The 15,102-nt window shown below is 51.3% G+C and overlaps 1 protein-coding gene across 1 annotated transcript; it reads right to left on the reverse strand.

Annotated features, from left to right (window-relative positions):
* Positions 1–11,883: 11,883 nt before the first annotated feature.
* Positions 11,884–12,386, reverse strand: RPRM (reprimo, TP53 dependent G2 arrest mediator homolog). The gene has a single exon (XM_065750693.1). The coding sequence runs from the start codon at positions 12,356–12,358 to the stop codon at positions 12,005–12,007; it is 354 nt and encodes a 117-aa protein (XP_065606765.1). The 5' UTR covers positions 12,359–12,386; the 3' UTR covers positions 11,884–12,004.
* Positions 12,387–15,102: the final 2,716 nt, after the last annotated feature.

Below are 15,102 nucleotides of genomic sequence, written 5' to 3' on the forward strand. Positions count from 1 at the left end.
TACAGTCTCTGCAGCCACAGGGTCTTGTTTCTGTAAACACGTGAGGCCAAGTTTGAAAATGTGACCCTTGATGGGAAGCCAGGAATTGTCTGCACTCAGAATGCTTTCCAGTCCTCTCATATCTCTTCTGAAACAACCTTATAACGATCTGATTTATTTCACTCTTCAATTTAAAGTAGGCCACTCTTAAGATTTTCTACTGCTTGAAACATTTTACCAAATTGACAGTTCTAACAAATGCTAATTGGACTCTCTGCTTAAAAGTATTATTCCTGGAAAAGGAGTTTTCTGCAGCTGAGCAATGTGTTTAAATGAGCAGTGACACAAACCTATAAGCAACTTCAATTCAGAAGTCCCCTAGGGACCTCAGGTGCACTTAAGAGATTGCAGAATGAAGCCCTCATCCAAGCAGCCATCTCACCCATTTAGGGACCAGCCTACCCCTCCTCAGTGCAAACGGAGGACAGAGCATGGACCATGAACAGACTGCACTGAGGCCCTGGCACAGAGCTGTGGTTACCCATCCCTGGAGGTTCCTGAGGCTATAGATGGGCCCTGGGTGGGCTGAGCAGCTGGGGGGCAGCCAGCACACAGCAGGGGTGAGGCTGGAGGGGTTCTGAGGTCCTTCCAACCCAACAAAGCCATGGTTCTATCATCTTGAAGGTCCTTCCAACCCAGATGTTCTGTGGTTCTATGATCTTGAAGGTCCCTTCCAACCCAATCATGCCGTGGGTCTATGAACTCATTTTTCACCCCTCTGTCTCTACATGTGTTAATGAGTTGTGATTCAAATCAGCTTGTGATCTGTGATTTTTAATCAGCTTAGAGCAGGCTCTCTGCGGGGCTTTGTGTCTGGGAATATTATTCAGTAGGATTTTTACAGGGAGGTTTTCAGAAAGCTGTGCTCACGGCAAAGATAGCATCTCCATTCCTCCTGTGGTGCTCATCAGCTGATGTGAGGCCGCCTCTGGAGCAGCATTCTGACCATGCCAAACTCTTACGAAGCAAACACTTCAGCCACGGTTATCAGCCAGCAACATGCCTGAGAAATTACATTACATGCAGCAAAAAGCCTTGAAAAGCACAGATTTGCCACCTCATTCCCACAGAGAGCCAGACCACAGCGGATTAGTGTTATTGTTCATTTTTCTTCTGCCATAAGATCTATCTTTTATTCATCTCCTCTATATCCTGGACAATTCCTAATCCTTTTCTGAAGACCACACGGTAATAGCTTATTTTTCAGTTCAAAATGAAATATGAGAGTCTGCAGGCTGCCTCAAACTGCAGGTTTTCTTTCCTTTTTCTGTTTATTCAAGCTGTACATGTCCCTGTCCATTGCAGATGGCCTTTAGTGGTCCCTTCAAACTCAGATGGTTCCATAATTCCACAGCTCTGTGAGAGCTCTTGCTGTCCAGGCTTTGCCACTGTGCTAGTGAATGCCAGATTAATCAAGAGTCACAAACTACCTGAAATACTGTGATGTTATCGTCAAAAGCACTCAAGGGGGCTGATGACACACTTCCCCAGAGCCATGAAATGCAAATGCCCCAAGATCCTTCTGTAGTGTTTGCAAATGGTCTTTAAATATGTGCTGCGAAGTCGGTGGCAGCAAGGAGCTGAAAACTGTGTGTGCTGCACAGATGCACCGTATCCATTACAGGGCAAGCTGACAGTGTCTGGCTGACAAACAAACAGTTTCCATCTGTTCCTCAAATTAACAGTTCCTAACTAGGCAAAATACATTATTTCTCTCATGCAAGTTCAGTGATGGTTTTGCAAATGCAGCAGGAGCTATAGGAAACAGCGATGGGTGTGGTCAGTGGGCATGGTGGGGTCAGTGGGCATGGTGGGGTGGGCTGGGGTTGGGCTTGGGGGTCCTAGAGGCCTTTTGCAGCCTCAATCATTCTGTGGTTCTGTGAAGCTGTGCTGGTATGAGCCTTAGGACAAACATCAGGCTGTGGCAGGACATGGCTCACCATGGGGATGCAGAAGGAGAGCAATGAGCTGGGGACATGCTGGGGGACAAGTGACATTGTTCGTGGTGCAGGACTCAAGGAAGAGAGGACAAGAGCTCTTGCCACGACATGGGAGCGGGACAGAGTGTTGTAGCTACTCTTAGTGCAGCACCTTATACATTTCTTTTCCCTTTCTACTTTTTTTTTCTTTATTTTAATCCACGTTCAGTTTTCTGGCTGCTTTGCTCAGTTTTCCCACCTCCTGGCACTGCTGGGTGAGCTCCTCACCCTGTGTGAGGATCCATCAGCTGCCATTGGGAGAGGGTGCTCTCTGTATTTATTTCTGCTGCTTTAAGCCCCTGAGGACATACACTCCCAGGGCTGCAGTTGTAGGTCGTGCAGCAAGACCTAATCTCTTCCAAATTTCCCATCAGCGTGGGTGACAAAGAGCCTCTCAGAGCAGGAGCTTTTCCTCCAGCCCGTAACAGAGCCAGCCAGGCCTGCTGCTGGCTGCAGGCAGCTCCCCTACAGTTACTGCTCAGGGCTGATGTGTGATGCAAAAACTGCTCAGCATCACAGCCATCTCAGCCCCAGCAGGCTCCATTTTCCTTTCTCAGCATGCATGCAGGCATTTCATGTGTCTAGGAGAAATATTCATGCCGTTTTCTTATACAGTCCCTTTCCTCTTTGGAAGGTATACATCTCTAATGTTAAAGATTTGGGCACGTTGTACACTTTTATTTTGATGTTGGGTGTTTTCATCTTATTTCCAGTGCTCACGAGGTAGAACTGGAGGAGAGGATCTGCAGGTGGGAAGCTGCTTGGTACCAACATGCTGGGCCATTCATCTTGGCCTGTTTTAAACACAGCTTCAGTACAACTGATACTGGCGTGGCTTCAGGGAGATGCAGAATTTAATTTTCAGTGTCAGTTCTGGTGACAGGTTCATCCGTAATGGCACGAATTAGTTACAGCAGCTTTACCTGCGACTGTTGTGCATACACTGATTGTCTGCCTCCTCTAAATACGTAAGCTAGCTCCTAGAATCAGTGAGTAAGTAAGGCTGGAGAAGCCCTCTCAGATCCCCACACCCAACCCCACCGACCCCCCATGCCCACTGCCCACATCCCTCAATGCCACGTCCCCACAGCTCTGGGACACCCCCAGGGACAGTGTCCCCCCACTCCCTGGGCAGCCTTCACCATTCTTTCGGAGAAGAAATATTTCTTGATATCCAACCCAAACCTCTGTGGGTGTAGCATGATGCGATACCCTCTCGTTTTCTTATTCCTTAAACATGTGCTTTTTTTTACTCTTATCTCCTAAAACTATAAAACACTGTTTCATTTAACTGTTGGTTTATCTTCCTGGATTGCATCTAGCCCTCCTGTTTCCATCAGAACCTGTTTCCTGCTGGGGATGGAGCTCTGCTTGCCCGTTTCTGTGCCCACGTGCTGTGGGTTGCTGCTTTAGAATTTCCATTCCAAAGAAGCGCTGAGATTTCTCATTTAGTGTAGAAGCACTAGGACCAGAGCAACATTAATCCTCCCCATTGATCTGCCTTGGGGACAGGAGGGTGGCAAAACTCTCATTGGGAATATAAACAGAGCTTGAGTCACTTTCCCAGCACAGCATCCATCCGTGATACAGTCAGAGTGCTATGCTCTCATTTGGCACGTCCCTTTGGTCATTTCTGTCACCAGCTGATTTCAGATGTTTTCCTTTCCCTCTTGCCTGGAACCGGGGGAGTGGGCTGGTGTAGTTTGCCCCAGGGTTTCCCATTCCTCTGCATGGAACAACCATCCCACTGGGCACTCTTTCTCCATCAGGCCTCAGTGCTGTTGGAGCTGGGAGCTGAAAGGGTCTCCCCTCACTTCTGTCACCGGCCAGCCCCGCTGTGGGGTCCTTCACTCTGCCATCATCAACTCCCAGCCCACTTCCAGCTGGGTCCTCCCAGGGTGCCTGGAAGGGTGCCTGGTACGTGAGTGTGACCATCCATCACCTCCACAGCCATTCCAGCATTCCTCTCTCAGCTGCGTACATCCCACTTCCCAGGGCTGTCTCACACTTGCCTGCCACATTTTTTCATGGAATCGTGGAATCATTAAGGTTGGAAATGACCACTAAGATCATCTAGTCCAACCAGCCACCATTTTTCCATTTTCCAGCTTCGGATTTCCATCCCCAGCAAAACCATCACTCTGAGGAGCCAGGCTTTCATCAAGTAAAGGAGGGCAGCAGCACTCAGATGGCTGAATGCATGATGACTCTGAAATGAACTCTGGCTCCAGCATATTGTTGTGGGTACTTTATGCTGAGCTCCTATCAGGTGGTTATAGCAACGCAGTATGTTCTTTTTACAGTCTCATTAAGTCAGTGCAGGGCTGGATTAAAGTCTCCATCTTATCAATCATTTCTCTAAAATGTATTAGAAATGAACAAAACCTGGACTGGAAAGCAAGTACAGCACGACACTGTCATTATTGTCCAAGTTCCATGTTGCACGGTGGCTTTCTCGTAAGCAACACGTGAGATGCTTGCTTTCTACTTGGTGAATAGTTTTACTCATAGAATGGGAAGGAACAAAATAGATTTTTCCTTCTGAAACAAAATAATCACAGCCCAGAGATCTGTGATTATTCCACATTTCTGTATGAGAAATAGAGCAGGATCGTACCCGTTTTGCAGCTGCAATACCACAGTGCACCTCTGGAGAAGCAGGGGTGTACCAGGTTGGGCCACTGTCAGCGCTCAAATATTACCTTTGGAAAGCACTTTGCTTACCCAGATCAAAGAGCCACGGTGGTTGGGAATAGCCCCAGCAGTGCCATTGCACAGTGCTGCACACCTGGGCTGAATTCCTTTGCTCTCTGTCCATCTGAGGGCAGGTCACCAGGGAAAACAATGTGCAGTCCTTTATTCCTTCCCCTTTCAGCATGGACTGCAGGACTGCTGCTGGGTCTGCTTGCATTACTGCACTGTGCAAGCTGAGTCTGACCTACAGGAGTTCCATGAAAGCCTGTCTTCAACAGAAAAACTCTATTTACTGTAGGAATGGGAAGAGCTGGGGTCACTGCAGTGCAGTGAAGTATAAAATACATTCAGGAATAAGTGCAGCAAAGCTTTTTCAAGGAAAGTTTTTTCTTGAAAGAAAGAATACTGCCTGTGGTGTTGTTACTTGATTACTAGATAGGAACAACTCCACTGTTAGTCACAGGGAGCAAAGGCAGAAACGTTAAATTTGTGATGACAAGAAGTAATGAACTTGTGAAGGGCTCTGCATTTTGCCAGAACAAGCTCCATCCCACTTGGAGAACCCCAGAAGTATAAAATGAAATTTCACATCTGACAATGTGCTTTGAGAGCAGCAGAGGAGCACTCCTGACAACTATATGCATGGCAGCCAAGCACTTGTCCACCCGTCCGTCCATCCGTCCATCCATCCATCCATCCATCCATCCATCCATCCATCCATCCATCCATCCATCCATCCATCCATCCATCCATCCATCCCTCCATCCTTTCATCCATAGCATGGCAGAGGAATGTCAAAACACAGGAATAATGAATCATGGAAGACCAGCACAACTGCTGCTGATCTACATGGCTTTGTACGGGGCAGAAATTATCAGACAAAATTTACTCTTGATGCATTTTGATGCTGTTTAGAATGGAAAATGTACTTAAGGATAAAGAACATAGGCTAGATGTGTAACATCTTGGACTGTGTCCTAGGAACCATGGCTTTGAAAGGTTTTCTATGTCTCACAAGTTAATCAGCAGAAGGTAGCAGTGAAGTCTGACACCGACACCAAAAGAACAACTGGCATCCATACGCTTTTCAAAACAGGAATACAGATTTATGTGGCAGAGAGGTTGTGTTGCTTCTGTGTCTAATTTGATGAGGCTGCTCCTGGAATGTCGTGTTCAGCTTCCAAGGCTTTGAGTCTGCAAGTCTCATTCATGAAATGGAAATAATGGAAACTGATGACAGAGAGCCTTTCACTGTGGCTCTTATTAAGAATTAAATTAAGAAAAAAAAAAAACTGTGATTGACTCTAGGTAAGAATGTAATTTCCCAGCACCAACCACAGTTGGCCACTGGAGTTGTGCCGAGTCTCCACAGTCTGGAGACAAATTAAACTTGATATTTATTTTTTTTTCTAGGCACGATCACATTTTAAAATGAATGAATTGAGAAAGAAGGATGAAACTTGTCCCTCCATGGTGTGTGAACACACAGATTTCAATGTGTGCCTACAGAGGTGCTGTCACCTCAAACTAGGAGTTTCACACTCCTTAGCAAGAGCATTCCAGGACTCATATGCTTATTAAGACATGGATCAGATCTGTTTATATGCACATCCATGGGTTATGGATTGGTGTCTTCTGAAGAAGGCAAAGAACTGTGTTTTGTTTGGGACGGGTACCATTTGTGAGGAGGAGGTGGGATGCAAGGCTGCAGGAGGGACAGGAGAGCTCCTCCACAGCTGTGACAAACTGGACACTGGCACTCAGGATGGCTGAGGTTAGATTTTAGGCAAAGGGTTTTGGTAGGGATGGGAAGCTCTGGTACCAGTTATCCAAGGAAACGGTGGCACCTTCCCTTCTGGAAAAATCCTATTGTCCCCAGGCAGATGGCTTGCCTGTTGCTATTAGATGCTTCACATTCCTCAAGGTTTTCCAGCTGGAGCTGGTTTGGAAAAGGTCTCTAAGGTCACTGAATCCAACCACCAACCCATCACCCCCACGCCCACCAAACCATGCTGTACCATCCAGCCCACATCTGCAGGTGGAAATGCTGCTCCACAAGCATCCTACAGCTACTAGGGCATGTCCCTGCCTCCCTGAAGTACTGCTATAGCCTCTCCTTGCTCTGTTTTGCTGTGAAACAAACAAAAAAGAAGAGTGTATTTAAATCTTCTGACAGCTACAAAGCTCTCACTTTGCTATTACACTGATCACTGCATCCCTGCTGGAGCACCAGGCCTAGCCCCACTGACTGCCTCTCACACCCTGTCTCCCCTGCTGGAGCAGGAGCCATTGGTCCCACTTGGGCTGGTTAACAGCACAGCAATCTTTCAGCACTTTCAACTCAAAGCACGAGGCTGAATCAACGGCAGACACATTTTCTGCAGGGTTGCTGCCTCACTAAAACCCTTCCTTATATTCAAGCCGAGGGCAAGTCTGCATGGCCGAGGTGCAGAGCACTGCTTGCTCATCGACCCCAGAGATATTGCAGTTGTGGCACTTGTGCTGTAGCACAAGCTTATCCTGTTTTCCCCAAAGCCTGCTTTTAATTAATGTATGTGGCTTCATTTTCTGCCCAGGATACAGCAAATGTTAGGTATCATTAGCTAATACCTGCTGTGCTCCATTTTTCAATAATGCTGTATTTTTTCCTAAAGCGATACGTTTCTCACTGCACAAATGTCCCGTGGACACACTCTGTTCAAATTAAATATGGTATTTATGGATAAAAGTGGTCACGGTGCACTGTTTGGGCAGGAGGTGATGCGACAGCAAGCAAACGGAGCATGCACAATCTCATCTTTCCTTTGCCCCCCATGAACATCAGTGCATTGGAGTTAGGCAGTGCTTACAGGGCAGGGGCACGTAGTTAACGTTTACAACACGGTTGGTGTTTTTTGTTCCTGTAGCTTCCAAAACTCAGCAGTCCATTGAAGGATGGGATTTCCTAAGAGCGATGGGGAGGATGCAACAGAGGAGCAGCTTCTGGTGAATGCAGTCTTGTAGGGAATATATTCTCAGGGTAAAAGAATTTTTGTACCTTTCCAACAGAGATTCCCATTGCCAATGCTGTCGTGGAATCATAGAATTACCAAATTTTGAAGGCTGGAGATCCCCAAGCCCAACCTCACCCACCCCACCGTGCCCACTGCCCACGTCCCTCAGTGCCACATCCCCACGGCTCTGGGACAGCCCCAGGGACAGTGACCCTCACTCCCTGTGCAGCTGAGCCACTGCCTGACCTCTCTCTGGGGAAGAAATGTTTCCTGGTGTCCCACCTGATCCTGCCCACCCTATTAACCCTTAGCACAAGGACTCTGCTCCTTTAAGCACATGTGAGGTTTCAGCTCGAATGGGTATTTCTTTCCTTCTGCCTGCAGTGCCAGTGACAGACAGGAAATGAAGGCAGCTAAAATGAAAGCAACGATCAGATGCACTCAGAGGAGACGGCACACGGGACATGAGCACGGAGCAGTGCCACACAGTGCAGGTGCAGGGCAGCCTGGCTCCCGTGGGGCACACAGCACCCAGAGAGCAGCAGGGCCCAGCAAAGCCCAACCTGCCTACGCTAGAATAAAGGACATAGACGTGATAGATGGCTTTGTGTATTTTTCATATCATGTGCTCATGACACTTTTTTTCCGTGTGCTAAAAATACCTTCCATAGCTGCACAATGGGTCCCCAGCGGCTCGTGGCCGGGCTGATGGATACGCTTTGCCCTAAGCCAGCCTGGCTCCCTCCAGTTCCTTTCCTCGGAGTCTGCTACCCAGCTACAAGCACTCTATTATTCGGCATTACAAAAAATAAAGGTGGCCCATAGGAGGAGCTGACCCCCCAGATCCGTCACAGAGGGGATGAGCTACGTGGCCTCCAAGGTCGCACGCCCTGGGTGTTTAAATGCAAGAGGAAAGAGAGAAGGTGGAGCTGCTGGGACTTTGCATGTGGTTGTGCATCGTCCTCACCCAAGCAAGCATTGCTGCCTCAGCTTCCCATGGGCACCAGTGCTTGTTTGGAAACCCACTGGTTTCCCAGATGTGGGCACTACTTGAAGTCACCAATTCAGCAGGCACTTGTTTAACCTCAGAGAGCTGCTCCCGGTGCTTTCCCCATGCTGTGCACTCCTTGCTGCTTACTGGCTTCACTTTTCTTTTATCCAAAAGTCCCACATGGCCATTTTGGTTCAGGGAAGCGTTGGTGCTGGGCCGGCTGTGGGGAGCTGGCTGCAGCCCCCAGGCACGTGGCAGGGGGAGCAAGTTTAAACCCTCATTACAGCGGGGATGCTGCTGCATTATGATATCAAAGAGCTGAGAGATGTGATGTCCCTCGGGGCTACGCATCACCGACTGCCAAAATCAGTGCAGTAGAAGGAGCTGAGCATGCACACGGATGGAAGAGAGGAGAGCAGTGTCTGCAGGGATTCATTCTTCAGTGGCGGGTGACTGGGGCTCTGACTCTGTGTGTTCACGTGTGTGCGTGGCCCCAAAACCATAGTCACTTCAGGGAGGTTTTGCTTCTGTAACTGTGAACCAACACTGGGATTGTGTTTTATTTCTCCAAGCCAACCTGCTGTTCAAATCAAGGTGAGTTTTGCCTGAATGTGAACGCAGATCTCAGCTGCTGGCGTGCACCTTTCCGGCCCACTTGATTATGAACAAGACGTGGGAAGCATACAATTTTAATTGTATGGCCACTGAGAGGGATTGAGCCTGAGTAACTCCAAAGAGTTATCTAAAAGCAACTGCAGCTGCCGGTGTGTTTGTAATAAGCGTGTCCCTTTTAAAGTATTGAACACCTCCGGCTGTTGGGAAGTGGCTGAGACACATCCCAGTCTTTGTTCCAGGAGATCAGTGCACATTTTGAGCTGAAAGATTGAAATCCATTATCTCATGTTTCCCAGCCTGTGCTCCTGGCCAGCTGGAAGCAAAGGAGACTGCTTGAGTGAGGAGGATGCTCTGCACATGGGCAGTGACCCCGAGCTCTGCCCAAAGCTCTGCTACACGGGCACCTCCTGGACACTGCTTTCACACAGGCAAAATTGCTGTGCTGCCTTTGAGAGAGTAAAGCATGCCAGATGTGCACCAGCCTAAGGTGAGGCTGCTCCAGCCCTGCCTTGGGTCTGGAAAAACCCTTTGGGTCTGCAGGAGGTGTCCCTGCCCTCGGCACCAGTTGGACCACCCCTGACTGGGCTTTAAAGCCTCTTCCAACCCAAACTGCTGTACTATCCTATGATTCTCAAGGAGAAAATCAAGTGTGTTCAACCAGGGACAAGCAGGTTGGTTGTCCATATTGCCTTCAAGCCAACTGCGAGGTGATGGAGTCCTCCTCTGGGGACTCCTCTGTTCTGCCATAGGAGCTGGTGTGGCTTTGGCCATCCCAACACCCACAGGCAGGCTGGAAGTGCTGTGCTGGCCGGGGCTCTCATGTTATCCAGCTGCCTCCTGGGCTGACTGCACTACTACAGATCCAGGACTTGAGCACTGCTCAGATTTTCAGCGTTGGAGAAAGAACTGAGGCTCCTGGAGAATGTTAATTAACATGCTTTACACTTTGCTATAATTAATAAAGAATGCTTAATGAATCTAGCTCTCAACCAGTGCTCAGATAGGCAGTGTCCTGCTGGCAAGGCAGGCTACAGAACGACTGTGCTGCATTACCACCCAGTGATGTGAGTTAACAGCTCGGAGATGTTTTATTATCAGCAAAACACTTCTATTAGGAGTTCTTATTGTGTTCTCTTTAAATGCTGCATTATCTCGTGTTCCTCCAGCATTAAGGGGTACAGAAGGGACAAGAGCTTTGGTTACGTTTCTCCCTCACGCCTCGGTCGATGGATAGCTCAGTAACATTTCTTTTGATTTAATGACAAATTTCATAGCATATTTGTTCCCAGGAGAACAGGCAGATCTGTTCTTTTTCCTTCCCTTAAATGAGTACACAGCTGAGATTTCTGCTCATGGCAGGGAATTACACCACATTGCGAAACGCTGCTCGGTCTCACTTTCCACCAGAAGTTTACTCTGTGCCAGGAGGATGCCTCATGCTCCAGCTGGATTTCACTCCCCCACCCAAAAAGGACCTAAGCACTGGTGCTCGTTGTACATACATTTCACCTCCAACTATCAAAAAGGAAACTTCTCTCAGCATCTCCTCACAATGATTGTAATGATTTGTGCTCTGAGTAGCTTGGGATAAACTGAGGGACAACCAGGCAGCCCTGGGGCCCCACTGGGAGGAACCTGGCAGGCATGGGGCAGTGCTGCAGCATGAGCGGGGTGCCAAGAGCCCGAGCCCTTCTGCACCCATCCCTGGTGCCTGTACTGTATCTGCTGCTCCTACAGCAAATGCAGCCGCATTGATTTCTGGCTGGCAACCAGTCCAGGCCCTGGGGGATGTGACAAATAGCTCTGCCAGCCTCTCACAGAACGATGCTCTGCTATCCCTACGAAGGAAATGGACGGGGGGAGTAAAAAACGTATCAGATTGTGAATATCTCCCCTGTAGAAGTCACCTGTTGGTGAGGCTTTTGGCTGTGTTAATCACAGAACCACAAAACTGCAGGGGTTGGAAGGGACCTCCAGAGATCAAGGAGTCCAACCCCCTGCCCAAGCAGCTCCCAGCCCAGGGTGCACAGCTCGGTGTCCAGGTGGGTCCTGAACGTCTGCAGAGAAGGAGATCCACCCCCTCCGTGTGCAGCTCCAGTGCTCCGTCACTGCACTGGGAAGAAGTTCCCACACACATCGGTGCAGAACTTCCCATGCTTCAGTTTGTGGCCATTTCCCCTCATCCTCTGGCCACACACTGCTGAGTCCGGCCTCGTCCCTTTGCCTCCCGCTCCTCAGATATTGATAGATGTGGATCAGATCCCCTCTGAGTCTTCTTTTCTCAAGGCTGAACAGCCCCAGCTCTCTCAGCCCCTCCTCATAAGGGAGCTGTCCCGCCCTGTATCATCTTTGTAGCCCTCCGCTGGACTCTTTCAAGGAGATCCCTGTCTTCTTCGTACCGCGGATATAATAAAAGGCACCGATGCCGCTGTCCTGGAGGGACACCGGGGCCGCGATCCGCGGGGCTGGAGGGGGTCCCGCCGCGTCCCGACCGCCCCGCGGAGCCGCCGCCCGCTCCCTCCCTCCCTCCCCCGTCCGCGAAGGAAATGAGCAGCCCAGACCTGTTGCCATCAGAGCGCGTTTTACTTCGGCACCGCGGCTCTCCCCGCACCTCGGGGCCGCGGACGGCCGCGGGCAGCGCTGCGGGAGCGCTCCGTGCGGGGCCGCGTCCGTCGGGGCGCGGGGAGCGGCGCTCAGTACGGTCCCACCACCACCGCCTCCACCTCCTTGGACGGCCGTCGGTCCTTCACCAGAAAGTTGATCATGCCCTCGGACTTGATGAGCAGGTTGCAGCCGAGGAAGAAGATGCCGAAAACGACGGTGAGAGCCAGGACGCACATCACGGCGATCTGCACCACCCTCATGATGTAGAGGCTCCGCTCGTCCGCCGCCGCCGCTCCTCCGCCGCCGTCGGTCACCGCGGAGGCGGCCGTGCAGCAGCGCAGCGCCCGCTCCAGCTCCAGAGCCGCGTTCCCGGCGCCCACCACCAGTCCCGCAGCCGCCGTGCCGCCGCCCGCAGAGCCGTTCATCCCGCCCGGCCGCCGCATGCAGCGGGCCGGGCCCCGCAGAGCCGAGCCCCGCACCGCACCGCGCACCGCTCCGCCCGCCCCGCCCCGTCCGGGGGGTGGCACCTGGGCTTTGGGGGGGGGGGGGGGTTGGGGGGGGGAGGAGGGCCCGGGTGGGCTTCTGTGTCGGGTTTTGGAAGGAGGGCTTCTGGAGATGGGGAGGAGGGTTTCGGGGATGAGAGAGAGTCGGGAGGGTGGGTTTTTAAGGGGTGGGGTTTGTTTGGGAGGTGGGGAGAGGCGTTTTGCAGGTTGTTTTTCTTTAGGATGGAAGTTCTGGGATTGCACGGGCAGACAGTGATGGGACGCGGGGGGGGGAGGGCTTTAAAATAAAGGAGAGGAGATTGAGGTCAGATGTTGGGGAGGGAATTCTTCATTCAAAGGGCGGTGAGGCTCTGGCACTGCTGCCCAGAGCTGTGGTGCCCCATCCCTGGGGGTGCCCGAGGCCGTGGATGGGCCATGGGCGGTGTGAGCTGGGGGGAGGGGGGGGCAACCAGCCCACGGCGGGGTGGGACTGCAGGCTGTGAGCTCCTTTCCAACCCAACCGTGCTGCTCTACGATCTCTACAGTCCCTTCCAACCCAACCGCTCCATGATTCTGTTTTCTTGAAGGTCTCTTCCAAACCAAACCCTTCTATGGTTGGCTGCTGGGACAGGGAGCTGAGGGCAGGGCTGGGGCTGCTGGTGTCTGTGGGTCCCCAACCCCCCCCAGGCACCTGCGGGCCGTGCTGGCCAAGGCTTGCAGCCTTATCAGATGGGACACGAGGAGAACATTCTGTTTTTACTGCTGGAGGAAGAAGATAGTATTAATTCTAATTAGCAGCGGGAGCGCTGGCAGTTGTTTTAGCCGGAGGAAAATGCTGGAAGAGAAGTTCAGCTTTGCACAACTCCTTTGTGCAGGGTGCAGCTCCCTCCTTCTCCGCTTTGGAAACGCTTCCTAATAGCAGCCTCTGTGCCCCGAGGCGGCAGCAGCGACAGAACTGTAGTAGAGACCGCGATGTCACAGCCAAACAGAGCGGCTGTGTGAAAACGTGCACATTGCGCTGGGAAACTGCGGAGATCCTGCTCTCCGCTCGTGTGTGTGCTGCCTCCTAACACCGCGATGTAACGGCACTGTTAAGGCCGTTTAACCTCCCACCATTCCCAGCATCGCCTTTGTTCTCATCCTTCTGATTTGCAAGCCTGAACTGGAGCAGCTTTGAGGAGCAAAGTGTCTGATGGAAAAAGTTTCTAAGAAGGTTTGGTGTGCAGGTTTCAGGCTGTGCAGAGTGCTTGTAGGGTCAAGAAAGGGCTAGCTCCTCTCCCCTGCTCCAGGCTTGCAGGTGATCCCAAAGGGCAGCCCCCACAGCAGGGTGGGGAGTTTGGGATGGGAGTGGGTTTGGATGGGGGTGGAGAGAGGAATTTTAGCATGGAGATAGGGATTGTGGTGGGAATGGAGGTGGGGATGGGGGTGGGAGTGTGCGTGGAGTGGGGATGGGATGGTACAGAGAAGGAAACTGAGATGGGAATGGGGATGGGGGTGGAGGTGGAGATAAAGGTGGAGATGGGGATGGAGATGGGGGTGGAGGTGGGGATGAGATGGACTAGGGAGGGAAAAGTGATGGGGACAGGATAGATGGGGGTAGGAATGTGGGTGAGATAAACTTGGAAATAGGATAGAAATTTGGATGTGCTGAGGATGAGATGGGGAAGTAGAAGGAATGAGAGTAGGATGAGGAAGGTATTGGGATGGAGTGGGTTGGGGATTGAAACAGTATGTGAGTGGGATGGGAATGGGGGGTTCTGCATCTGTCCCTTAGGCAGTGGCTGGCTTCCAGCAGCGCTCACAAAGGCACTGGTGGGAATGAGGGACACTGGCCGTTGCAGGACGTGGTTGGATAGCCGCTCCTCGGGCGCTGCTCTGCCGTCACCGGGACCGATACCCCATCCAAGCCGCGTGCGAGCAGTGCCGCAGCAATTCGGGCCGGAGCGGGGCGAGAGCGGAGCGGAGATTTCAGGTCGTGCAGTGACACCTAGCGGGGCCAGGGGGGAGCGGGCCCGGCTCCTCCGCTCCCCATCGTCTGGGGCTAAAGGCTGCGCTGCTTTTCCGATGCGAGGGTCCCATCCTCGGGCTGCTCCGCTTCTGCACAACGTCGCTCCCCGCCGATGTGTGTCGGACCGCACCGGATCGGAGGAGGACAGGATCTCCTCTCCCATAGGAACCGCTGTTCCTAAAGTTTCCCCTGTCCCCTCCCTCCCTCCCGCCCCCCCCCCATCCTCATCATCCCACTCTATTTCTTTTATACGAAGTGCAAAAAGTGCAGGGTTTGGTTCCATTCACAGTGAGGATGGTACAAACAGGAATGCGAAGAAATTGAGCAGAACCAGTGCCAGACTGATGCAACTGGCTGCCAGTGTATGCTTTATCCTCAGGGTCTGAAATCGCCAGTGTGCAGAAATGCAAATGCAGCTGCGGTTGGGTCCTGCTGCATGCATCCTGCTCTGTGCATCCCTGCCCTGTGCATCCCTGCTGTGAGCATCCCAGCATTCAAAGCAGTGATGCTTCTTAAGGTCAAGACCTGCAAAGATGAGCTTACAAGTGGTGTTTGAGTGGAACTACTATTAGCAATTAAATGTGAAGATGTTGAGCAGATTTTTAATTAAATTACTTCTAAAAGGGAGCTGAAAAAGGGCGTTTTGAATGAAACCAATTTCCTCCAACCCAAATGGGAAGACCTTTGGATAACAACA

This window comes from Cyrtonyx montezumae, unplaced genomic scaffold (assembly GCF_038088225.1).
Source record: "Cyrtonyx montezumae isolate F1298 unplaced genomic scaffold, pur_monq_1.0 scaffold_7, whole genome shotgun sequence".
Classification (NCBI taxonomy): Eukaryota; Metazoa; Chordata; class Aves; order Galliformes; family Odontophoridae; genus Cyrtonyx; species Cyrtonyx montezumae.